Source organism: Panulirus ornatus, chromosome 12 (genome assembly GCF_036320965.1).
Source record: "Panulirus ornatus isolate Po-2019 chromosome 12, ASM3632096v1, whole genome shotgun sequence".
Lineage (NCBI taxonomy): Eukaryota > Metazoa > Arthropoda > Malacostraca > Decapoda > Palinuridae > Panulirus > Panulirus ornatus.
Genome location: NC_092235.1, coordinates 30,924,247 through 30,951,316, shown reverse-complemented (window position 1 = coordinate 30,951,316; position 27,070 = coordinate 30,924,247). Strand labels below are relative to the sequence as shown.

General features: G+C 40.7%; 1 protein-coding gene across 2 annotated transcripts in view; it reads right to left on the bottom strand.

Annotated features, from left to right (window-relative positions):
• Positions 1-27,070, bottom strand: part of Taf3 (TBP-associated factor 3) — a 67,389-nt gene that overhangs the window by 19,464 nt on the left and 20,855 nt on the right. The window contains exons 4-6 of one of the 2 annotated variants that reach the window (XM_071667768.1): positions 15,488-15,550; positions 14,134-14,603; positions 1,977-2,257 (exon numbers count right to left, since the gene is read on the bottom strand). In XM_071667768.1, coding sequence (XP_071523869.1) covers positions 1,977-2,257; positions 14,134-14,603; positions 15,488-15,550 — 814 coding nt within the window. The remainder of the gene's footprint in view (positions 1-1,976; positions 2,258-14,133; positions 14,604-15,487; positions 15,551-27,070) is intronic. The other variant, XM_071667769.1, reaches the window with a different exon arrangement.

The following is a 27,070-nucleotide window of genomic DNA, read 5'->3' as shown; positions in this document are numbered from 1 at the left end:
TGTGTTTATGAGGAAAGCACTGGATAATTGAGGAGCGTGTTCAGTGTTTTCATTGTGTCAGCTGAATCCTGGGCATAAGGGGTAAAACAATGTTTGTAATGATGGAGTGATGGATGATGTACTCAGCCTTAAAGTACTGCCTCCAAGCTGCAGGAGCCCCATGAGAGGGGTCCTCAGGTTGTTGCAGCTTGGGCATGAGGGGTAAAACAATGTTTGTAACTATGGAGAAATGGGTCTTGTCCTCTTACATGGAGTACAGCCTCAAAGCTGCAGGAGCCTCAAGAGAGGGATCCTGGGGTTGTATAATAATAAAAATATACACTGTACAATATCCACTGCAGTAATATACATCACTTTATAGCAAACACCAGATACACTAACATAAAACACAATAAAACATAATAAAACATAACATGAAATAAAAAGAAAAATAAAAGTAGTTACATAAAACATAGCTAAACATTTTTTTTTTTTTTTTTTTTTTTTTTTTGCTTTGTCGGTCTCCCGGGTTTGCGAGGTAGCGCAAGGAAACAGACGAAAGAAATGGCTCAACCCATCCCAATACACATGTATATACATACACGTCCACACACGCAAATATACATACCTACACAGCTTTCCATGGTTTACCCCAGACGCTTCACATGCCCTGATTCAATCCACTGACAGCACGTCAACCCTGGTATACCACATCGATCCAATTCACTCTATTCCTTGCCCTCCTTTCGCCCTCCTGCATGTTCAGGCCCCGGTCACACAAAATCTTTTTCACTCCATCTTTCCACCTCCAATTTGGTCTCCCACTTCTCTTCGTTCCCTCTACCTCCGACACATATATCCTCTTGGTCAATCTTTCCTCACTCATTCTCTCCATGTGCCTAAACCATTTCAAAACACCCTCTTCTGCTCTCTCAACCACGCACTTTTTATTTCCACACATCTCTCTTACCCTTACGTTACTTACTCGATCAAACCACCTCACACCACACATTGTCCTCAAACATCTCATTTCCAGCACATCCACCCTCCTGCGCACAACTCTATCCATAGCCCACGCCTTGCAACCATACAACATTGTTGGAACCACTATTCCTTCAAACATACCCATTTTTGCTTTCTGAGATAATGTTCTCGACTTCCACACATTCTTCAAGGCTCCCAGGATTTTCGCCCCCTCCCCCACTCTATGATCCACTTCCACTTCCATGGTTCCATCTGCTGCCAGATCCACTCCCAGATATCTAAAACACTTTACTTCCTCCAGTTTTTCTCCATTCAAACTTACCTCCCAATTGCCTTGACCCTCAACCCTACTGCACCTAATAACCTTGCTCTTATTCACATTTACTCTTAACTTTCTTCTTTCACACACTTTACCAAACTCCACCAGCTTCTGCAGTTTCTCACATGAATCAGCCACCAGCGCTGTATCATCAGCGAACAACAACTGACTCACTTCCCAAATTGGAGGTGGAAAAATGGAGTGAAAAAGATTTTGTGTGATCGGGGCCTGAACATGCAGGAGGGTGAAAGGAGGGCAAGGAATAGAGTGAATTGGAGCGATGTGGTATACCGGGGTTGACGTGCTGTCAGTGGATTGAATCAAGGCATGTGAAGCGTCTGGGGTAAACCATGGAAAGCTGTGTAGGTATGTATATTTTGCGTGTGTGGACGTATGTATATACATGTGTATGGGGGTGGGTTGGGCCATTTCTTTCGTCTGTTTCCTTGGGCTACCTCGCAAACGCGGGAGACAGCAAAAAAAAAAAAAATAGCTAAACATATATGCTTTTAAACCTGTACAACAGAAGAACATATGCTGTATTATCTATTTCCTAGTAAAAGGCATTATGCATTACAAAATAAACAGTTAAAAGTCACATGTCATGTTATTCAATATAAGCAAAATAACACATGCAATGAATATCCAAGAGTACTACATTACTGTGCCAGATAAGACTCAGGTATGTACTGACCACAAAGTGGCCAATAGGCCCAACTGTCTCTGTGAGCAGGCCAGTGCTCTTGATTTCTTGCTTTTTGCTGGACTTTGGTGTGTCTGGTGGTGGAGATATTATGGGTACAGATGCAGGGACCATCTGGCCTGGGAAGGATAAGTCTGCACCACCTCCACTTGTTCCACTTACTGCAGTACTGTTTGGACCAACAGTTGGAGGTACAGATGTTGCCAGAGCTTGCGGTACATCTTTAGATTTTTTCTCTTTTTTCTCCTTCTTTTCACGTACTTTTTTATTTCCTGGGAAAGCAGACCATTTTAAGGGTTAAAATAGCATCACTCCTTTACAATAAAGGTTGATCATCCCTAATCCAAAATGCTCCAAAATCCAAAACTTTTTGAGTGGCGACATGATGTTAGAAGTGAAAAATTCCACACCCGGCCTCACTTGCCCATGCTGGGCTCTGACACTGTTGACACCAGTTTGCCACAAGCTATTACCACCACCAGACCTACTTTCATTACTCACTGTTTTTATGCTTATTCTCTGTGCTGTGGTACAAAGATATTGTTAAAAATGTCAAAAAAGCCTGCAGATACCCTATGGGTAACAGTGAAATAGATGGAATGGTTCTGAATCAAGGTGAACGTGATAATAGAGACCATGAAGATGACTTTGTTAATGATGTAGAAAAAGTGCCTATAGACAACATGGTGAAAATGTGTGACAGACTTACTGAAGCAGCATGCATTCATAACAGAACAAGAAATCATGTCAGTTTATAGTCAGAGAGACAAAAATCATTGTTAATGAGGCAGATGACTTTGAAGGAAACTTTTAAAAAGCCATCCAGCAGAATGCCTCCTTATCCAGAGAAGACTCACTTTGTGATTCCTCAACTTCTAACTTTCCTTCTCAGATGATGTCAACAGTGATGTACCCTCCCCCTCAAGTTTCTCAGGCCATATGTAGTTCTAGTATTTGTTGCTGCATTTATCTTCTATTGTAATATGAGATCAAATTTTTTTTTGCTAAGTGCAAAACATTATTTTCATGAGAAATCTGAATTTCATCTCAACCTAAAATGCCATGTTTGAGTGTAACATGACCAGCAACATTATTGCATTACTGAAATTTTTCTCAGTCTTCATTACATTTACAGCTACCTGTAATTATCATAAATGAAATGCTTATTTGTTTTTAAATCTCAAATAATACCAAAAATATAAAATACAGTGTACTACAGCCTTCAAATCAAAACACAGCATCGATGGTGGAAACTGAAAACCTGCAGTTGTCTGTTGCTGTTATTGTTCAACAGCTGATACAGGTATTCTGTTGATGCTACTCTGCTGCTTAGTTACCCTAAACAAATTATTTTTTCATTGTATTATATCAACGTTTCACATTTTTTACTGCTAAGTACTTATGTGTAAATAAGTGTAAGAAAATGACTGCTTATCAGTAGCATACAAATTCAGAATCAGGAATGAAGGTGATACCAAACAACCACAGACTGTCTACATGGACAGCTGAGGTTGTGACACCTTAGCTTTCTGATGGTTCACTGTTACACAAACTTTGTTTCATGAACAAAACAATTGAAAATATTGTATAAACTACCATCAGGCTACGTGTATAATACAGGTGCCCAATGAGCCCAAACCATTTCAAAACACCCTCTTCTGCTCTCTCAACCACGCTCTTTTTATTTCCACACATCTCTCTTACCCTTACATTACTCACTCGATCAAACCACCTAACACCACACATTGTCCTCAAACATCACATTTCCAGCACATCCATCCTCCTGCGCACAACTCTATCCATAGCCCACGCCTCGCAACCATACAACATTGTTGGAACCACTATTCCTTCAAACATACCCATTTTTGCTTTCCGAGATAATGTTCTCGACTTCCACACATTCTTCAAGGCTCCCAGGATTTTTGCCCCCTCCCCCACCCTATGATCCACTTCCGCTTCCATGGTTCCATCCGCTGCCAGATCCACTCCCAGATATCTAAAACACTTTACTTCCTCCAGTTTTTCTCCATTCAAACTTACCTCCCAATTGACTTGATCCTCAACCCTACTGTACCTAATTACCTTGCTCTTATTCACATTTACTCTTAACTTTCTTCTTTCACACACTTTACCAAACTCAGTCACCACATACATACTTTTTTTTTTTTTTTTTTTTTTTGCTTTGTCGCTGTCTCCCGCATTTGCGAGGTAGTGCAAGGAAACAGACGAAAGAAATGGCCCAACCCACCCCCATACACATGCATATACACACGTCCACACACGCAAATATACATACCTACACAGCTTTCCATGGTTTACCCCAGACGCTTCACATGCCCCGATTCAATCCACTGACAGCACGTCAACCCCGGTATACCACATCGCTCCAATTCACTCTATTCCTTGCCCTCCTTTCACCCTCCTGCATGTTCAGGCCCCGATCACACAAAATCTTTTTCACTCCATCTTTCCACCTCCAATTTGGTCTCCCTCTTCTCCTCATTCCCTCCACCTCCGACACATATATCCTCTTGGTCAATCTTTCCTCACTCATTCTCTCCATGTGCCCAAACCATTTCAAAACACCCTCTTCTGCTCTCTCAACCACGCTCTTTTTATTTCCACATATCTCTCTTACCCTTACGTTACTTACTCGATCAAACCACCTCACACCACACATTGTCCTCAAACATCTCATTTCCAGCACATCCATCCTCCTGCGCACAACTCTATCCATAGCCCACGCCTCGCAACCATACAACATTGTTGGAACCACTATTCCTTCAAACATACCCATTTTTGCTTTCCGAGATAATGTTCTCGACTTCCACACATTCTTCAAGGCTCCCAGAATTTTCGCCCCCTCTCCCACCCTATGATCCACTTCCGCTTCCATGGTTCCATCCGCTGCCAGATCCACTCCCAGATATCTAAAACACTTCACTTCCTCCAGTTTTTCTCCATTCAAACTCACCTCCCAATTGACTTGACCCTCAACCCTACTGTACCTAATAACCTTGCTCTTATTCACATTTACTCTTAACTTTCTTCTTTCACACACTTTACCAAACTCAGTCACCAGCTTCTGCAGTTACTCACATGAATCAGCCACCAGCGCTGTATCATCAGCAAAGGTGAGTAATGTGGCAGTTGAGGGAAAAATTGGTATACATGGGGTGTTCAGTGTTGTAAATGGAAATGGTGAAGAGCTTGTAGATTTGTGTGCTGAAAAAGGACTGATGATTGGGAATACCTGGTTTAAAAAGCGAGATATACATAAGTATACTTATGTAAGTAGGAGAGATGGCCAGAGAGCGTTATTGGATTACGTGTTAATTGACAGGCGCGCGAAAGAGAGACTTTTGGATGTTAATGTGCTGAGAGGTGCAACTGGAGGGATGTCTGATCATTATCTTGTGGAGGCTAAGGTGAAGATTTGTATGGGTTTTCAGAAAAAAAGAGTGAATGTTGGGGTGAAGAGGGTGGTGAGAGTAAGTGAGCTTGGGAAGGAGACTTGTGTGAGGAAGTACCAGGAGAGACTGAGTACATACATACATATATATATATATTTCTTTCTTTCTTTCATACTATTCACCATTTCCCACATTAGCAAGGTAGCGTTGAGAACAGAGGACTGGGCCTTTGAGGGAAAATCCTCACCTGGCCCCCTTCTCTATTCCCTCTTTTGGAAAATTAAAAAAAAAAGCGAGAGGGGTGGTGAGAGTAAGTGAGCTTGGGAAGGAGACCTGTGTGAGGAAGTACCAGGAGAGACTGAGTACAGAATGGAAAAAGGTGAGAACAATGGAAGTAAGGGGAGTGGGGGAGGAATGGGATGTATTTAGGGAATCAGTGATGGATTGCGCAAAAGATGCTTGTGGCATGAGAAGAGTGGGAGGTGGGTTGATTAGAAAGGGTAGTGAGTGGTGGGATGAAGAAGTAAGAGTATTAGTGAAAGAGAAGAGAGAGGCATTTGGACGATTTTTGCAGGGAAAAAATGCAATTGAGTGGGAGATGTATAAAAGAAAGAGACAGGAGGTCAAGAGAAAGGTGCAAGAGGTGAAAAAAAGGGCAAATGAGAGTTGGGGTGAGAGAGTATCATTAAATTTTAGGGAGAATAAAAAGATGTTCTGGAAGGAGGTAAATAAAGTGCGTAAGACAAGGGAGCAAATGGGAACTTCAGTGAAGGGCGCAAATGGGGAGGTGATAACAAGTAGTGGTGATGTGAGAAGGAGATGGAGTGAGTATTTTGAAGGTTTGTTGAATGTGTTTGATGATAGAGTGGCAGATATAGGGTGTTTTGGTCGAGGCGGTGTGCAAAGTGAGAGGGTTAGGGAAAATGATTTGGTAAACAGAGAAGAGGTAGTGAAAGTTTTGCTGAAGATGAAAGCCGGCAAGGCAGCAGGTTTGGATGGTATTGCAGTGGAATTTATTAAAAAAGGGGGTGACTGTATTGTTGACTGGTTGGTAAGGTTATTTAATGTATGTATGACTCATGGTGAGGTGCCTGAGGATTGGCGGAATGCGTGCATAGTGCCATTGTACAAAGGCAAAGGGGATAAGAGTGAGTGCTCAAATTACAGAGGTATAAGTTTGTTGAGTATTCCTGGTAAATTATATGGGAGGGTATTGATTGAGAGGGTGAAGGCATGTACAGAGCATCAGATTGGGGAAGAGCAGTGTGGTTTCAGAAGTGGTAGAGGATGTGTGGATCAGGTGTTTGCTTTGAAGAATGTATGTGAGAAATACTTAGAAAAGCAAATGGATTTGTATGTAGCATTTATGGATCTGGAGAAGGCATATGATAGAGTTGATAGAGATGCTCTGTGGAAGGTATTAAGAATATATGGTGTGGGAGGAAAGTTGTTAGAAGCAGTGAAAAGTTTTTATCGAGGATGTAAGGCATGTGTACATGTAGGAAGAGAGGAAAGTGATTGGTTCTCAGTGAATGTAGGTCTGCGGCAGGGGTGTGTGATGTCTCCATGGTTGTTTAATTTGTTTATGGATGGGGTTGTTAGGGAGGTAAATGCAAGAGTTTTGGAAAGAGGGGCAAGTATGAAGTCTGTTGGGGATGAGAGAGCTTGGGAAGTGAGTCAGTTGTTGTTCGCTGATGATACAGCGCTGGTGGCTGATTCATGTGAGAAACTGCAGAAGCTGGTGACTGAGTTTGGTAAAGTGTGTGGAAGAAGAAAGTTAAGAGTAAATGTGAATAAGAGCAAGGTTATTAGGTACAGTAGGGTTGAGGGTCAAGTCAATTGGGAGGTGAGTTTGAATGGAGAAAAACTGGAGGAAGTGAAGTGTTTTAGATATCTGGGAGTGGATCTGGCAGCGGATGGAACCATGGAAGCGGAAGTGGATCATAGGGTGGGGGAGGGGGCGAAAATTCCGGGGGCCTTGAAGAATGTGTGGAAGTCGAGAACATTATCTAGGAAAGCAAAAATGGGTATGTTTGAAGGAATAGTGGTTCCAACAATGTTGTATGGTTGCGAGGCGTGGGCTATGGATAGAGTTGTGCGCAGGAGGATGGATGTGCTGGAAATGAGATGTTTGAGGACAATGTGTGGTGTGAGGTGGTTTGATCGAGTGAGTAACGTAAGGGTAAGAGAGATGTGTGGAAATAGAAAGAGCGTGGTTGAGAGAGCAGAAGAGGGTGTTTTGAAGTGGTCTGGGCACATGGAGAGAATGAGTGAGGAAAGATTGACCAAGAGGATATATGTGGCGGAGGTAGAGGGAACGAGGAGAAGAGGGAGACCAAATTGGAGGTGGAAAGATGGAGTGAAAAAGATTTTGTGTGATTGGGGCCTGAACATGCAGGAGGGTGAAAGGAGGGCAAGGAATAGAGTGAATTGGAGCGATGTGGTATACCGGGGTTGACGTGCTGTCAGTGGATTGAATCAAGGCATGTGAAGCGTCTGGGGTAAACCATGGAAAGTTGTGTAGGTATGTATATTTGCGTGTGTGGATGTATGTATATACATGTGTATGGGGGGGGGGGGGGTTGGGCCATTTCTTTCGTCTGTTTCCTTGCGCTACCTCGCAAACGCGGGAGACAGCGACAAATTATTAAAAAAAAAAAAAAATATATATATATATATATATATATATATATATATACATATATATATATATATATATATATATTTTTTTTTTTTTTTTTTTTTTTCATACTATTCGCCATTTCCCGCGATAGCGAGGTAGCGTTAAGAACAGAGGACTGGGCCTTTGAGGGAATATCCTCACCTGGCCCTCTTCCCTGTTCCTTCTTTTGGAAAATTAAAAAAAAAAAAACGAGAGGGGAGGATTTCCAGCCCCCCGCTCCCTTCCCTTTTAGTCGCCTTCTACGACACGCAGGGAATACGTGGGAAGTATTCTTTCTCCCCTATCTCTCTCAACTACGCTCTTTTTATTTCCACACATCTCTCTTACCCTTACGTTACTCACTCGATCAAACTACAGAAGCTGGTGACTGAGTTTGGTAAAGTGTGTGGAAGAAGAAAGTTAAGAGTAAATGTGAATAAGAGCAAGGTTACTAGGTACAGTAGGGTTGAGGGTCAAGTCAATTGGGAGGTGAGTTTGAATGGAGAAAAACTGGAGGAAGTGAAGTGTTTTAGATATCTGGGAGTGGATCTGGCAGCAGATGGAACCATGGAAGCGGAAGTGGATCATAGGGTGGGGGAGGGGCGAAAATTCTGGGGGCCTTGAAGAATGTGTGGAAGTCGAGAACATTATCTCGGAAAGCAAAAATGGGTATGTTTGAAGGAATAGTGGTTCCAACAATGTTGTATGGTTGCGAGGCGTGGGCTATGGATAGAGTTGTGCGCAGGAGGATGGATGTGCTGGAAATGAGATGTTTGAGGACAATGTGTGGTGTGAGGTGGTTTGATCGAGTGAGTAACGTAAGGGTAAGAGAGATGTGTGGAAATAAAAAGAGCGTAGTTGAGAGAGCAGAAGAGGGTGTTTTGAAGTGGTCTGGGCACATGGAGAGAATGAGTGAGGAAAGATTGACCAAGAGGATATATGTGTCGGAGGTGGAGGGAACAAGGAGAAGAGGGAGACCAAATTGGAGGTGGAAAGATGGAGTGAAAAAGATTTTGTGTGATCGGGGCCTGAACATGCAGGAGGGTGAAAGGAGGGCAAGGAATAGAGTGAATTGGAGCGATGTGGTATACCGGGGTTGACGTGCTGTCAGTGGATTGAATCAAGGCATGTGAAGCGTCTGGGGTAAACCATGGAAAGTTGTGTAGGTATGTATATTTGCGTGTGTGGACGTATGTATATACATGTGTATGGGGGGGGGTGTTGGGCCATTTCTTTCGTCTGTTTCCTTGCGCTACCTCGCAAACGCGGGAGAGAGCGACAAAGTATGAAAAAAAAAAAAAAAATGTACATATTCATACTTGCTGCCTTCATCCACTCCGGTCGCCACCCTGCCAAACATGAAATAGCATCCCCCTCTGGGGTAGCGCTAAGAAAAAAGACAAGAAAGGCCACATTCGTTCTCACTCAGTCTCTAGCTGTCATGTGTAATGCACTCAAACCACAGCTTCCTTTCCACATCCAGGTCCCACAAAACTTTCCATGGTTTACACCATAGGCTTCACATACCCTGGTTCAATCCATTGACAGCACGTCGACCCTGGTATACCACATTGTTCCAATTCACTCCATTCCTTGCACGCCTTTCACCCTCCTACATGTTCAGGCCCCCATCACTCAAAATCTTTTTCAATCCATCTTTCCACCTCCAATTTGGTCTCCCACTTCTCCTCATTCCCTCCACCTCTGACACATATATCCTCTTTGTCATTCTTTCCTCACTCATTCTCTCCACGTAACCATACCAAGAGGTGAAAAATAGGGCAAATGAGAGTTGGGGTGAAAGAGTATCATTAAATTTTAGGGAGAATAAAAAGATGTTTTGGAAGGAGGTAAATAAAGTGCACAGGACAAGGGATCAAATGGGAACATCAGTGAAGGGGGCATGTGGGGAGGTGATAACAAGTAGTGGTGATGTGAGGAGATGGGAGTGAGTATTTTGATGGTTTGTTGAATGCGTTTGATGATAGAGTGGCAGATATCGGGTGTTTTGGTCGAGGTGGTGTGCAAAGTGAGAGGGTTAGGGAAAATGATTGGGTAAACAGAGAAGAGGTAGTAAAAGCTTTGCGGAAGATGAAAGTCGGCAAGGCAGCAAGTTTGGATGGTACTGCAGTGGAATTTATTAAAAAAGGGGGTGACTGTGCTGTTGACTGGTTGGTAAGGTTATTTAATGTATGTATGACTCATGGTGAGGTGCCTGAGGATTGGCAGAATGCTTGCATAGTGCCATTGTACAAAGGCAAAGGGGATACAAGTGAGTGCTCAAATTACAGAGGTATAAGTTTGTTGAGTATTCCTGGGAAATTATATGGGAGGGTATTGACTGAGAGGGTAAAGGCATGTACCGAGCATCAGATTGGGGAAGAGCAGTGTGGTTTCAGAAGTGGTAGAGGATGTGTGAATCAGGTGTTTGCTTTGAAGAATGTATGTGAGAAATACTTAGAAAAGCAAATGGATTTGTATGAAGCATTTATGGATCTGGAGAAGGCATATGATAGTGTTGATAGAGATGCTCTGTGGAAGGTATTAAGAATATATGGTGTGGGAGGCAAGTTGTTAGAAGCAGTGAAAAGTTTTTATCAAGGATGTAAGGCATGTGTATGTTAGGAAGAGAGGAAAGTGATTGGTTCTCAGTGAATGTTGGTTTGTGGCAGGGGTGCGTGATGTCTCCATGGTTGTTTAATTTGTTTATGGATGGGGTTGTTAGGGAGGTGAATGCAAGAGTTTTGGAAAGAGGGGCACGTATGCAGTCTGTTGTGGATGATAGAGCTTGGGAAGTGAGTCAGTTGTTGTTCGCTGATGATACAGTGTGATGGTACAGTGTGACCAAACCATTTCAAAACACCCTCTTCTGCTCTCTCAACCACACTCTTTTTATTACCACACATCTCTCTTACCCTTTCATTACTTACTCGATCAAACCACCTCACACCACATATTGTCCTCAAACATCTCATTTCCAGCACATCCACCCTTCTCCACACAACTCTATCTATAGCCCATGCCTCGCAACCATATAACATTGTTGGAACCACTATTCCTTCAAACATACCCATTTTTTCTTTCCAAGATAACATTCTCGACTTCCACACATTCTTCAACACTCCCAGAACTTTCGCACCCTCCCCCACCCTATGCTTCACTTCCGCTTCCATGGTTCCATCTGCTGTCAAATCCACTCCCAGACATCTAAAACACTTAACTTCCTCGAGTTTTTCTCCATTCAAACCTACCTCCCAATTGACTTGTTCCTCAACCCTACTGTACCTAATAACCTTGCTCTTATTCACATTTACTCTCAGTTTTTTCTTTCACACACTTTACCAAACTCAGTCACCAGCCTCAGCAGTTTCTCACCCAAATCAGCCACCAGCACTGTATCATCAGCAAAGAACAACTATCTCACTTCCCAAGCCATCTCATCCACAACAGACTGCATACTTGCCTCACTCTTCAAAACTCTTGCATTCACCTCCCTAACCACCCTATCCATAAACAAATTAAACAACCCTGGAGACATCACGCACCCCTACCACAAACCAACATTCACTGGGAACCAATCACTTTCCTCTCTTCCTACTCGTACACATGCCTTACATCCTTGATAAAAACTTTTCTTCACATCTTCCAGCAACTTACCTCCCACACCATATAATCTTAATACCTTCCACAGAGCATCTCTATCAACTCTTATCAAAAGCCTTCTCCAGATCCATAAATGCTACATACAAATCCATCTGTTTTTCTATGTATTTCTCACATACATTCTTCAAAGCAAACACCTGATCCACACATCCTCTACCACTTCTGAAATCACACTGCTGGTGAGGAACTTGATCAAAAGTCTTTTGGAAATCTAAATATACATCAGACAGTACTTTTTCATCCCAATTCTGATTTAACATAAAAAAATTCCAGCAAATTTGTCAGGAAGGATCTTCTATCGCAGAAAATGTGTTGGTTGTCCGATATGATTTTGTGATCTAGAAAAGTGAGAATTTTATTGTATTATCTTTTCCATCTTTTACCTAACACTGACGTACGGCTAATTGGGTGGTAGTTCATGGTACACTTCTTGTCTCCTTTTTTACGTAAAGGAGTAATATTTGCTAGTTTCCAGTCACTTGGCACCTGATCATCCAACAAAGATTTGTTGAATATTTTTTTTATAAGGGGTATATCAGTTGTCTCCTTACCTCTTTCAAAAATCTTGGAGCTAAGTTATCTGGGCTGTTGATTTGTTAGGACTCAATTGGTCCAGGTATCTAAGTACTTCAGAGCTCTTTATTTCTCTAACCTTCAACTCTTCTTTATCTGATCCTTGAAAAATTTTCATTGGCTGTTGTATCTGAGATGTTTCTTCAATTGTGAATACGGAGTTAAAAGAATAATTTAGTATGGTAGCCATTTCCTTGTTGCCAGACAGTCATGTTCATTTCGTAACGGTCCAATTCCTTCTTTTAGTGTCTTCCTTTGTCTCATATATCTGAAGAATTCTTTAGGATTATTCTTAACTTTCAAGGGAATTATTTTTTTCTTCCTTGCATTTACTGTCTTATGACCTTCTTATGTTCTCAATGAATTTTGATTAATTCCTGGAAATTTTCATCAGTTTCCATTGATTTGAATTTCTTATACATTTTCTCATTCTGGCAAATTAGTCCTTCTGTTTTCCTATTCATCCATGATGGTTTTGAAATATTGCAAGTTCTTTTCATAATTTGTGGAATATTTGTTTTTTCAATCTTGAGTAGTGTGTTTTTAGAATTATACTACATTTCCTGTGTCAAGAAGTTTTGTCCATTTGGTACTGCAAACTTCGTGTCTAATGTTTGCAAAATTCGTTGTCATTTATTTCATAATCTGAATTCATCTCTAATCTAATCAAACTGTGGTTGCTATCTAACAAACTCTCACCTACTTCACAAGAGTTTATTAAATTTCTGCCATTGAAGAGGACAAGATCAAGAACATTTTTACCTCTAGTTGTTTTTTAATAAACTGTTCTGGATAAGAATCTTCAATCAGTTCCGTTAGTCTCGTTCTCTTTCAGTCACTTGTTAATATGTTCCAGTTTATGTTTGGACTGTTGAAGTCTCCTACTATTATAACCTCTTTATCATTTACTACAGTTTTGATTTCATTGAATAGCATCCTATCATTTTCTCCTTTTTGCTTAAGAGGCCTGTGAATAATGCCGAGATGTAGTTTACTTTTGAACCTGTCGGTAACGTCAATATGAAGAGTCTTGTGTTGAAGAGTCGTATGTGTGAGGGTCGACTTTGCTTATCTTAAGAGTACTTGGATTGTTATCAACATAGATCAAAACTCCACCACCTACCCTATATAAGCAATCTTTTGTAAACACCACCTACCCTATATAAGCAATCTTTCGTATACAGTTTGTATCTGGGTATTGCTAACTTGGTGATTAAGTGTTTATTCTCTGAGATTGCAATAATGCTCAGTTTTTCAGTAACTGCATAGGATTTGTGTATATTAAACTTATTTTCCTTAGAGATGATTTCTGGACTAAATTTGCCTTTCTTTTACTCCAGTGCTAACATGGTTATGAGTAAACAAGTATGATAAAAAAGAAAAAAGAAAGTCAAAAATGGCATCAAATATAAAATTGGAGATGCTAGCATGAGAGGTGGAGAAACTTCAATCTGCATGGATTAACTAAGACTGGAAATGGCTGGAAACATTTTTGGATCAATCCAAAATATCGAAGTATGTGATGTATGTTGTAGAGGAAAACACCATTATTATAACAGGAGCAGATTACTCAATCAAAATTTTGCGCTATCCCCTCCACGTGGCAAAATATCACTAAAGAAACTTGTAGGAAGGCTGGCACTCTCTCTCCCATCTCTTTAATGGCTGAAAAATGGGCAGAGATTCTACTTAGTTATTAACAACTAAAAGTGGATATACAGAAAAGTTATAGTAATTCTAAAAAAAAAGGAAGGCAGAATAACAGCCTAAAGCAAAATGAAACATAAAGGAAGCAAGATGAAACACCAGCATAAAAGGAATACAGGAAAACATTTACCTGGAGTCTTCTTCTCCTCAGAAAGCTTAGACATGGTTGGAGGCTTAGGCATACTCAATGGCTTTGCTGTAGTTGGTAGCTTGGTTGTGGCTGATTGTTTGGATGTGGTAAGAGGTTTACTTAAGGGAGGGAGTTTTGGTGTGGCCTGTGGCTTGGGTGTAGTTGTTGTTGGGTTCCTTATCTTGAGTGGTGGTACTTCCTTAACTTCTTTGGCTTTTGTTTGGGAGTGACCTTGATCCTTGCCCTCCTTTTGCTTAACAATTGGATTTTGGACATCCTTGATCTTTAAAACGGGCACGACTGGCGGTGATTCTCCCTTTTTTTGCTGACTACGAGGAGGTCTAGTTATAAGGGCAGAAAACTTAGCTATCTCTGGAGAGCCAGGCTGGTCATCATGAGAGCCTGATGAGGTGGGCGGAGGTTTGGTCACAGGCACATCATCTTCATGTTTTACTACTGGCTTGATCACTCTGAATAGGAACATCTCATTAATAAAGAAAAACAAAATCATATGTTTCATAATTTCTGAGGAACAATAATAAATAAAATACACTAAAGCATGCCTTGATACCAAAGGGGATGATAATGTCTTGAAATTAATAAATCTGTTATATATTGACACAAAATATGCAGCAAACATTATTTTTTTCAATTTACTATACTTATTTATATGTGTATAAAAATACCAAAGATATCATTTATGTTCCCACAGTTAGAATTTCAAAGATATTATTCATTACTTCTAATCCTAAATTTTAATTACACAAGTATAATGCAAGTATATGAATAAATAAAGGAGGCCAAAGCCTAAAGTCTGAGGCAACCCATCCTCTACTAAAACATTAAAAACTATATCAGTACATCCACGAGAAATGTTAATACATCTATACCTGAAAATTAATACAATACTGAAATTTAAAAGAAAGTTAAAATCTTCACAGAACTGTACTGATTCAACCATCATAAATGAAAGGATACAGAAAGCATAATCAAAAAGACTTCATGCTAATCAAATGGAATTTGATTATATGGATAAAATTTCAGAAGAAAATTTATACATGAAAGGGGAGAGAAGGAAGTCAATTGTTTAAAATGAAAATCATAAAAAAAATTAAGGGACATTCTTCTGAGAACCTAAAACAAAAGCCTTATAGCACCAAGAAGAAATGAACTCTAAAAGTCAGTTTCATGCTTGATGCAACATACTATACCATACAATAGTAAGTCCAGTAGATGCCTTACAAAAGCTAGAACAGTACATTTTCAGCAGAACTACAAGTAACATTAGCATATCCTGAGGATGCCGAACACAGGCTATGACAATAAAAGGTCCCATGGAAATACTTATACCTACTTGACGTTTAAAAAATGAGATGGTCCCACTACCGGTAATATTCCAACACCAGGTGATGTGTGACTTGGAATATAAGCAAAAAATTATGTATAAGGATACATTGTTAAATGAGAAGCTCAATAAAAGGAAGATAGTTCACTGGAATACATAGAACATTATAGAAAAGTGGAAAGATATTGTACTGTATAAGTCTGTTATATTTTCAAATAACTTGTAATATATTCACATTATAAACTGAAGATGCTAGATATACAGCAAGGCTTCCCTTGTGAACAATCGCTCTGGCACAATACCTGCTCCAATTTCACACACAAAAGAAATTTATAGAATGTTTCACTTTGAATATAAGTAGGTAAATCAGTATTCCTTAGTAAACGCATACTATTTAAAAAAAAAAACGGTATTAGCTTATGAGACAGAAAAATTGATGGAAAAATGAATAACAAAGATAACACTGAAACAAGAGACAAGTAAAATGAGTTCCATAAGGTGTGGAGCTGGCACTAAAAATGAGGTTAGACAGTGCATATCTTGGAATAAGATGAGAAAAATGGGATGGATTTTTACACCATGGGAAGCCATATCTCAAACTTTCTTTACTGTCACAGCATTCACAGTTTCATGACATTGCATAATCTATAGTTCCTCAACTCTGACACCTTTTATAATTTGTATCACTTTCCTAATATTAATGTTAAAATTTAACCTCTCCCTGTAACTGACTCTCCTATTTTAGATACTGTCATCATCAACCCTAAATGGCCCTTCTTTCTTACAGCTCTTATGTTTCCGTAATTCCCCAAACCACTCTTCCCCATTACCCTTGAGCTTCGTTTCACTCAGAGCCAAAACATCCGGGTTCCTTTCCTCAAACATACTACCTATCTCTCCTTTTTTCTCATTTTGGTTACATCCACACACATTCAGACACCCCAATCTGAGCCTTCGAGGAGGATGAGCACTCCCCACATGACTCCTTCTTCTGTTTCCCCTTTTAGAAAGTTAAAATACAATGAGGGGAGGGTTTCTAGCCCTGTGCTCCCGTCCTCTTTAGTCACCTTCTACCACACGTGGGGAATGCATGGGAAGTATTCTTTCTCCCCTAACTCCAGGGGACCTGGGAGTAAAGTCAAGGGTTGGTGAGAGGACAAGAGCAAGGGAAGGTGTAGCACTACTCCTGAAACAAGAGTTGTGGGAGAATGTGATAGAGTGTAAGAAAGTAAACTCTAGATTGATATGGGTAAAACTGAGAGTGGATAGAGAGAGATGGGTGATTAATGAAGCCTATGCACCTGGGCATGAAAAGAAAGATCAGGAGAGGCAAGTGTTTTAGCAGCAACTGAATGAGTGTTAGTAGTTTTGATTCATGAGACTGGGTTATAGTGATGGGTGATTTGAATGCAAAGGTGAGTTATGTGGCAGTTGAGGGAATAATGGGTGTACATGCAGTGTTCAGTGTTGTAAATGGAAATGGTGAAGAGCTTGTAGATTTGTGTGCAGAAAAAGGACTGGTGACTGGGAATACCTGGTTTAAAAAGCGAGATATACATAAGTATATGAATGTCAGTAGGAGAGATGGCCAGAGAGCGTTATTGGATTACGTGTTAATTGATAGGCATGTGAAAGAGAGACTTTTGGATGTTAATGTGCTGAGAGGTGCAACTGGAGGGATGTCTGATCATTATCTGATAGAGGTGAAAGTGAAGATTTGTAGAGGTTTTCAGAAAAGAATAGAAAATGTTGGGGTGAAGAAAGTGGTGAGAGTAAGTGAGCTTGGGAAGGAGACTTGTGTGAGGAAGTACCAGGAGAGACTGAGTGCAGAATGGAAAAAGGTGAGAGCAAAGAACATAAGGGGAGTGGGGGAGGAATGGGATGTATCTAGGGAAGCAGTGATGGCTTGTGCAAAAGATGCTACTGGCATAAGAAGCATAGGAGGTGGGCAGATCAGAATGGGTGGTGAGTGGTGGGATGAAGAAGTAAGATTATTACTGAAAGAGAAGAGAGAGGCATTTGGAAGATTTTTGTAGGGAAATAATGCAAATGACTGGGAAATGTATAAAAAAAAAAAGAGGCAGGAGATCAAGAGAAAGGTGCAAGAGGTGAAAAAGAGGGCAAATGAGAGTTGGGGGTGAGAGAGTATCATTAAATTTTAGGGAGAATAGAGAGATGTTTTGGAAGGAGGTATATAAAGTGCGTAAGACAAGAGAACAAATGGGAACATCGGTGAAGGGGGATAATGGGGAGGTAATAACAAGTAGTGGTGATATGAGGAGATGGAGTGAGCATTTCGAAGGTTTGTTGAATTTGTTAGAAGATAGAGTGGCAGATATAGGGTGTTTTGGCTGAGGTGGTGTATGAAGTGAGAGAGTTAGGGAGAATTATTTGGTAAACAGAGAAGAGGTAGTAAAAGCTCTGCGAATGAAAGCTGAAAGATGAAAGTCGGCAAGGCAGTGGGTTTGGATGATATTGCAGTGGAATTTATTAAAAAAGGGGGTGACTGTGTTGTTGACTGGTTGGAAAAAATACTTAATGTATGTATGACTCTTGGTGATGTGCCTTAGGATTGGCAGAATGCATGCATAGTGCCATTGTACTAAGGCAAAGGGGATAAAGGTAGGTGTTCAAATTACACAGGTATAAGTTTGTTGAGTATTCCTGGGAAATTATATGGGAGGGTATTGATTGAGAGGGTTGAAAGCATGTACAGAGCATCAGACTGGGGAAGAGCAGTGTGGTTTCAGAAGTGGTAGAGGATGTGTGGATCAGGTGTTTGCTTTGAAGAATGTATGTGAGAAATACTTAGAAAAACAAATGGATTTGTAAGTAGCATTTATGGATCTGGAGAAGGCATATAACTGAGTTGATAGAGATGCTCTGTGGAAGGTATTAAGAATATATGGTGCAGGAGGCAAGTTGCTAAAAGCAGTGAAAAGTTTTTATCGAGGATGTAATGCATGTGTACGAGTAGGAAGAGAGTAAAGTGATTGGTTCTCAGTGAATGTTGGTTTGTGGCAGGGGTGCATGATGTCTCCATGGTTGTTTAATTTGTTTATGGATGGGGTTGTTAGGGAGGTGAATGCAAGAATTTTGGAGAGAGGGGCAAGTCTGCAGTCAGTTGTGGAAGAGAGAGCATCGGAAGTGAGTCAGTTGTTGTTCGCTGATGATACAGAGCTGGTGGCTGATTCAGATAAGAAACTGCAGAAGCTGGTGACTGACTTTGGTAAAGTGTGTGACAGAAGAAAGCTGAGAGTAAATGTGAATAAGAGCAAGGTTATTAGGTACAGTAGGGTTGAGGGACAAGTCAATTGGGAGGTAGGTTTGAATGGAGAAAAACTGGAGGAAGTAAAGTATTTTAGATATCTGGGAGTGGATTTGGCAGCGGATGTAACCATGGAGGCGGAAGTGAATCATAGGGTGGGGGAAGGGGCGAAAGTTCTGGGAGCGTTGAAGAATGTGTGGAAGTCGATAACATTATCTCAGAAAGCAAAAATGGCTATGTTTGAAGGACTAGTGGTTCCAACAATGTTATATGGTTGTGAGGTGTGGGCTATGAATAGAGTTGTGCAGAGGAGGGTGGATGTGCTAGAAATGAGATGTTTGAGGACAATATGTGGTGTGAGGTGGCTTGATCGAGTAAGTAATGAAAGGTTAAAAGAGATGTGTGGTAATAAAAAGAGTGTGGTCGAGAGTGCAGAAGAGGGTGTTTTGGTAAAAAAAAAAAAAAAAAAAAAAAAAAAAAAAAAAAAAAAAAGGGTGTTTCCCAGTAAGGGTAAAATTAGTAAAATTTGCAATAACAGTATTTAGACATACCACCAAATCAACAATATCATGTATTTTCTCATAAATAGTTGTATTTCATGTGAATAATATGTTAAAACTGGGGGAATATGACTGGAATATTTTTCTCATCCAATAATATTAATCATCTTGATGGTAAGGACAAAAAAATACCAGTGAAATTATAGGGTTAAGTAATACAAATGTAGGTTTTACACTTACAGTAAGAGAACCCAAGAAAACTTGGCCAAACTATGCCCTTAGCAGCTGATATATACTTTCCCTAAATCTTCACCATACTACCATGGAAGCGGAAGTGGATCATAGGGTGGGGGAGGGGGCGAAAATCCTGGGAGCCTTGAAGAATGTGTGGAAGTCGAGAACATTATCTCGGAAAGCAAAAATGGGTATGTTTGAAGGAATAGTGGTTCCAACAATGTTGTATGGTTGCAAGGCGTGGGCTATGGATAGAGTTGTGCGCAGGAGGGTGGATGTGTTGGAAATGAGATGTTTGAGGACAGTGTGTGGTGTGAGGTGGTTTGATCGAGTAAGTAACGTAAGGGTAAGAGAGATGTGTGGAAATAAAAAGAGCGTGGTTGAGAGAGCAGAAGAGGGTGTTTTGAAATGGTTTGGGCACATGGAGAGAAAGAGTGAGGAAAGATTGACCAAGAGGATATATGTGTCGGAGATGGAGGGAACGAGAAGTGGGAGACCAAATTGGAGGTGGAAAGATGGAGTGAAAAAGATTTTGTGTGATCGGGGCCTGAACATGCAGGAGGGTGAAAGGAGGGCAAGGAATAGAGTGAATTGGATCGATGTGGTATACCGGGGTTGACGTGCTGTCAGTGGATTGAATCAGGGCATGTGAAGCGTCTGGGGTAAACCATGGAAAGCTGTGTAGGTATGTATATTTGCGTGTGTGGACGTGTATGTATATACATGTGTATGGGGGTGGGTTGGGCCATTTCTTTCGTCTGTTTCCTTGCGCTACCTCGCAAATGCGGGAGACCGGCAAAAAAAAAAAAAAAAAGCTACCTTTAGCATCTGGTATTCACCTTACCTTGGATTTTCACTAAACTACCCTTGGCAGATATTTACCTACCTTTGATGATATTTGAAAAATGTGTGGGTTATAGTCCCCACTACCCACCCTTAGCAACTGATACTTACCTTACCTTTCATATTTGAAAAATGTGTGGGTAATGAGCTCCACAAAGGAGTCTTAGCAGCTGATGTTTACCTTACCTTGGATAATATATGAAAAATGTATGGGTTATTGTCTCCATTAAGAAGCTGTTGCTTGACAATGTTTGTCTTGCAGCAAATGCAAAAAGATTCCATCAGATTCACTGCTCATTACATCACAGGTTTGACAAAAGTAACATTGGCTTATTTTGAGTATATTACTAAAATTTCAGATAAATCCTGTTTGCAAGTGGTAAAGTTATTCATGTTCTACTGATTTATATACATATTTTTGCTACTTTCACATCAATTAACCTTTTCACTACAGCATTCCTAATATCCATAGTACACTCAGTGCAAGATTTTCTCAAATGTAAAAAAAAAAAAAAAGAATCTCCATTAGTTGTCATTGTGATTAATAAGAATAAAATTTCTTGATAAAATATCCAACTCAATCTAATGAAATGCTGTTTACATTTGCGATACACACTTTAACTTGAACTTCTCTGCTGCTATGTGTATTAGGTACTCTATGAGTTATTTTTGGCACGTGGTTGAGATGTGTGAAGTTTTTGAAAGTTTCTGTCAAAAACAAATATGACTTCTAAGAGTTTTCATTCCTAATATCTATCATCTTGTGAGTGTTATGGCACAAATTATTACAAAATATGAGGATGAATATCTCATTCAGGCTACTTTGACATCACACATACTGGTCACTGTATGAAAAAAACCTAGAGCTCTAGCATACGGTAACAATGCATGGGACGTCACTACAAGCATTAATGGCCATATAATTTGGCTCAAAGTAGAGGCAGCCAATTCAAGAATTATTAAAGCATCTGCCACAGTGAGCATAAAAAAATTTGCATCATATAAGCCCCAGCAGCAGCGAAAAGGTTAAGTACTTATAAATGTATTTAAACAGAAGGCCACATTTTCAGTACAATCACAAGGACACATTATCAGTACAATCACAAGGACACATTATCAGTGCAATCACAAGGACACATTATCAGTGCAATCACAAGGACAGTAAGACAATAACAGCTTGCAAAAATGACATCATCATATGATTTTCAAACAGCATCAAAACTTTGGGATATATTAGTTGCCTGAGGGGGACAGGTGAGGTTTTCATAGGGGTAATGATTTATTCAAGAGTTTCTCCAACATCTATATAATTCAACCTTCATTTTTCCCAACCTACACAGCCTTCCTGACTATTAAGTTATTTATCCAATAGGGTAATCTAGCCATCCATATTCAATATATGGTGTTGCAATAGCAGCCATACTTGTACAGCTTGCTTCTTCCCACCCTCACTTCACCTCTTGAAGTGCCTCATTTCATATGCTGGTGTCCAAGTCTGGGTGTGTGTGCAAAAGGCCAAAGCTGATAGTAAAGTGAACTTGGTGATGGTTATCAGGTTTACCAGTGAAGAGACAGGTTATATGGAAAGTGAGTGTCATTGGAGAGAACTTCGAAGAAGCGGAGCATTTTAGATACCTGGGAGTGAATATGGTAGTGAATGGAACCACGTAAGCTGAAGTAGGCCACTGGGTAAGTGATGGAGCAAAGGTCCTGGGTACACTATGGAATGAGTGGAAAGAAAGTTCACTGACTTATTTCAGGCCAAAAATGGGTATGTTTGATGGTAGTCATCCCCTCAGTGTTGTATGGATACAAGGCATTGGTGCTTTGACAAAACTGTAGAGCAGAAGTTGAATGTGTTGGAAATAAAATGTTTGAGAACAACATGTGGTGTGAGGAAGGTTGATCCAATAAGAAATGATAAGGTATGAGAGAGGTTTGGTAGTAAGAAGAGTATGTATGAGAGCTGAAGAGGATGTGCTAAAATCATTTGGACATATGCACAGGATGAATAAGGAGGATGACTAAAAGGGTATCTATGTCAGAACTGAAGGGAACAAGGAAAGGAGGAAACCAATGGAGGAGGTGAAAGGAAGAAGTGAAAATCATTTGAAATTTCTGGACCTAAACACTCGTGAGGGTGAGGCATGCAAAAGACAGATTGAACTGGAGCAATGCAGTATAATGCGCTGTCAATGGGCTGTACCAGGGAATATGAAGCAGTTCAGAGAAAACATACAAACATCTAAGAAGCCTGATCATGAACAGGGGGTTCTGGTTTCAATGCATTTTATGTGACAGCATGAATGTTGATGTGAGTGAATGAGGCCATTTCCCTATCTATTCACTGCACTACCTGGCTAATGCAGGAAATGGGAACATGTATGAAAATTTTGTTGACAATAATAATAAGAACAAATGAAGTGGTTTAGGTGAACCATGGAAAGGTCTCTGAGGCCTGATTGTGGATAAGGAGCCCCTCTAGTTTTAGTGCATTATACATGACAGCAAGAGAGTGGATGTGATCAAATAAGGCATTTCTTCATCTGTTCTTGGTGATGAGAAGCAAGTGCTTTGGGAGCAGATGAGTGAGCTTGTCATAAGTTTTGATGTAAAAGACTGGGTATTAGTGATGGGTGACTAAAATATGAAAGTGAGTAATGTGATAGTTGAGGGTATAACCGGAGGACATAGGGTACTCAGTGAGGTGAATAGGAATGAACAGCTTATGCTGAAAAAGGACTGATAGGGAAAACCAGGTTTAGAAAGAGGGACATACATAGGTATACACAGGTAAGTAAGAAAGATGATAAGAGGGCATTACTGGATTACACACTCATAGATAAGCATGCAAGAGGGAGTCTTCGATGTGAATGTGCTGAGAGGGGCAGCAGGTGGGGTGTCTTATCATTACCTGGTGAAGGCAAGGGTGAAGAACTGTAGGGGCTTTCAGAAATGACAAAACAATATGAGTGAGAAGAGGACAGTGAAGGTACGTGAACTTGGAAAAAGAGATGTGTAAAGAAATACCAGGAGAGATTAGGTGTAGAATGGCAAAAGGCAGGAGTAAACAAAGCAAGGGAAGTGGGTGAGGAATGAGATATTTAGGGAAGCAGTGCTATCATGTACAAGAAAACTGTATGGCATGCATTAGTTTGGAGGTGGGCAGGTGACTTGAGGGATGCAGTAAAGATGCTGATGAGAGAAAAGAGATGTGTACAGGCAGCACTTACAGGGAAGGAGTACAAATGATTGGTAGATATACATAAGAAAGCAGCATGAGGCCAACAGGAAAGTAAAGGGGTTCAACAGAGGGAAATGAGAGTTGGGGTGAGCAATTATCAATAACCTTCTGGGGGAATAAAAGGTTAATAGTGTGAGACAAACAAGAGAACAAATAGAAACACTGGTGAAGGGGGTAAACGAGATAATGGTAACAGGTAGTGATGAAGTGAGGAAGCAATGGAGTGAGTATTTCAAAAGAATGTTAATGACAGGATAGCAGATGAAGGGTGTTTAGGTTGCGAAGTGGTTTGGTGAAGAAAGAGGAAGTGGTGAAAGCCCTGCATAAGCTGAAATGTGGCATGGTGGCTGCACCAAATGGTGTTACCAATGAATTTCTTAAGAAAGGGGATGATTGTGTTGTGACTGGTTAATTAGGATTTTCAATGTATGTACCGATCATGGTGAGGTGCCTGAGGATTAGTGGAATACATGTATAGAGCCACTAAAAGACAAGGGGGATAAAGGTGAGTGTTCCAGCTAGAGAGGTATAAGGTTGCTGAGAGTGCCTGATAAGTCATATGGGAGTGGTGATTAAGAGAGTGAAGGCATGTACAGAGCATCAGACTGGGGAGGAAGAATGGTAGAGGACATATGGATTAGGTCTTTGCTTTAAAGAATGTGCATAAAACATACTTAGAGAAACAGAAGGATTTGTATTTTGCATTTATGTACTTGGAGAAAGCATATGAAAGGCTATACAGAGATGCTTTGTGGAGTCTCACAAATATATGGTGTGGGAAGGAAGCTACTAGAAGTAATGAGAAGTTATTATCAAGAGTGTAGGGAATGTGTACAAGCAAACAGAAAGAGGGCTAAGTGATTTTAGAAGATGGGTCTGCAGAAGGTGTGTTTGATGTCAGTATGGCTGTTTAATTTGTTTATGGATGAGGTGGTGAGGAAGGGAAATGCAAGGGTTTTATAATGGGGGGCAAGCTGGCACTCTGTAAGGGGTGTGGGAGCCTGAGAAGTGTGTCAGTTGTTGTTTGCTAATGGCACAGCACTGGTGGCAGATTTGCATGAGAAAATGCAGGTGGTGTCTGAGTCTTGGAGAGTGTGTGTGAAAGGGGGAAATTGAGATTAAATGTGAACAAAAGCAAGACTATTATATTTAACAAGGCAGAGGGACAGGTTGGTTGGGTGTGAGTTTGAATGGAGAAAATGTGGAAGAAGTGGAGTATTTTAGATACACAGTACAGCAGTGAATCAAGCCATGGAAGTGGAAGTGAGTTATACAGTGTGTTAGTGTGTGTGTGTGTGTGTGTGTGTGTGTGTGTGTGTGTGTGTGTGTGTGTGTGTGTGGGTGGGGGGGTTCCGGAAGCATTGAGGAATGTGTAAAGAGAGGACAATAACTGGGAGGGCAAAATTGGGTATGTCTGAAGGTATAGTAGTCCTAATATTGTTGTTTGGTCGCAAGGCATTTGCTATAGATGAGAAAGTGCATAAAAGGTTGGCTTTGTTGGAAATGAAGTGTATGAGGATAATATGAGGAGTGAGCTTATTTGACCAAGTAAGTAATAAAAGGGTGAGAGAGAGAGAGAGGCATGGTAATAAGACTGTGGATGAGAAGAGGGTGTGCTGAAATGGTCTGAACATATGAAGAGAATGAGTGACAATGAGTGAAGAGAGGTTGTACAAGAGGATGTACTTGTTAGAAGTGGAGGGGGGAAGTAGACAGGAAGACCAAACTGGAAATGAAGGAAGAATTGAAAAATACTTTGAGTGATTCAGGCCTATACATAAAGAAAGATGAAAGGCATGTACAGGACACAATGAACTGGAGCAATTTGATACAAAGTGGGTGGTTTGCTGTCAATTGACTGAATTAGGGCACATGATGCAGACAGGAGAAACCACAGAAAGGTCTATGGGGTGCAGTTGCTAAGAGGGGGCTGTAGTTCCGTGCATTACACATGACAGCCAGGCAATGGATATGAGGAAATGAGACCTCTTCATCTGCTCCTGGCACTACCCCACTAAAATGAGAAATGGTGAACAAATATGAAAAAAAAAAAAAAAAGTTGGGGAAAACCATGGGAAGGTCCCTGAGGTCTGATTTTGGAAAGAGGGCTCTCTAATTTTAATGCATTATACATGACAGAAAGAGGGCTCTCTAATTTTAATGCATTATACATGACAGAAAAAGGGCTCTCTAATTTTAATGCATTATACATGACAGAAAGAGGGCTCTCTAATTTTAATGCATTATACATGACAGAAAGAGAGCTCTCTGATCTTAATGCATTATTTGCTTTTTTTTTTTTTGCTTTGTCACTGACTCCCGCGTTTGCGAGGTAGCGCAAGGAAACAGACGAAAGAAATGGCCCAACCCACCCCCATACACATGTATATACATACGTCCACACACACAAATATACATACCTACACAGCTTTCCATGGTTTACCCCAGACGCTTCACATGCCCTGATTCAATCCACTGACAGCACGTCAACCCCGGTATACCACATCGCTCCAATTCACTCTATTCCTTGCCCTCCTTTCACCCTCCTGCATGTTCAGGCCCCGATCACACAAAATCTTTTTCACTCCATCTTTCCACCTCCAATTTGGTCTCCCACTTCTCCTCGTTCCCTCCACCTCCGACACATATATCCTCTTGGTCAATCTTTCCTCACTCATTCTCTCCATGTGCCAAAACCATTTCAAAACACCCTCTTCTGCTCTCTTAACCACGCTCTTTTTATTTCCACACATCTCTCTTACCCTTACGTTACTTACTCGATCAAACCACCTCACACCACACATTGTCCTCAAACATCTCATTTCCAGCACATCCATCCTCCTGCGTACAACTCTATCCATAGCCCATGCCTCGCAACCATACAACATTGTTGGAACCCCTATTCCTTCAAACATACCCATCTTTGCTTTCTGAGATAATGTTCTCGACTTCCACACATTCTTCAAGGCTCCCAGAATTTTCGCCCCCTCCCCCACCCTATGATCCACTTCCGCTTCCATGGTTCCATCCGCTGCCAGATCCACTCCCAGATATCTAAAACACTTTACTTCCTCCAGTTTTTCTCCATTCAAACTTACCTCTCAATTGACTTGACCCTCAACCCTACTGTACCTAATTACCTTGCTCTTATTCACATTTACTCTTAACTTTCTTCTTTCACACACTTTACCATCTTTCACACACTTTACCAAACTCAGTCACCAGCTTCTGCAGTTTCTCACATGAATCAGCCACCAGCGCTGTATCATCAGCAAACAACAACTGACTCACTTCCCAAGCTCTCTCATCCCCAACAGACTTCATACTTGCCCCTCTTTCCAAAACTCTTGCATTCACCTCCCTAACAACCCCATCCATAAACAAATTAAACAACCATGGAGACATCACACACCCCTGCCGCAAACCTACATTCACTGAGAACCAATCACTTTCCTCTCTTCCTACACGTACACATGCCTTACATCCTTGATAAAAACTTTTCA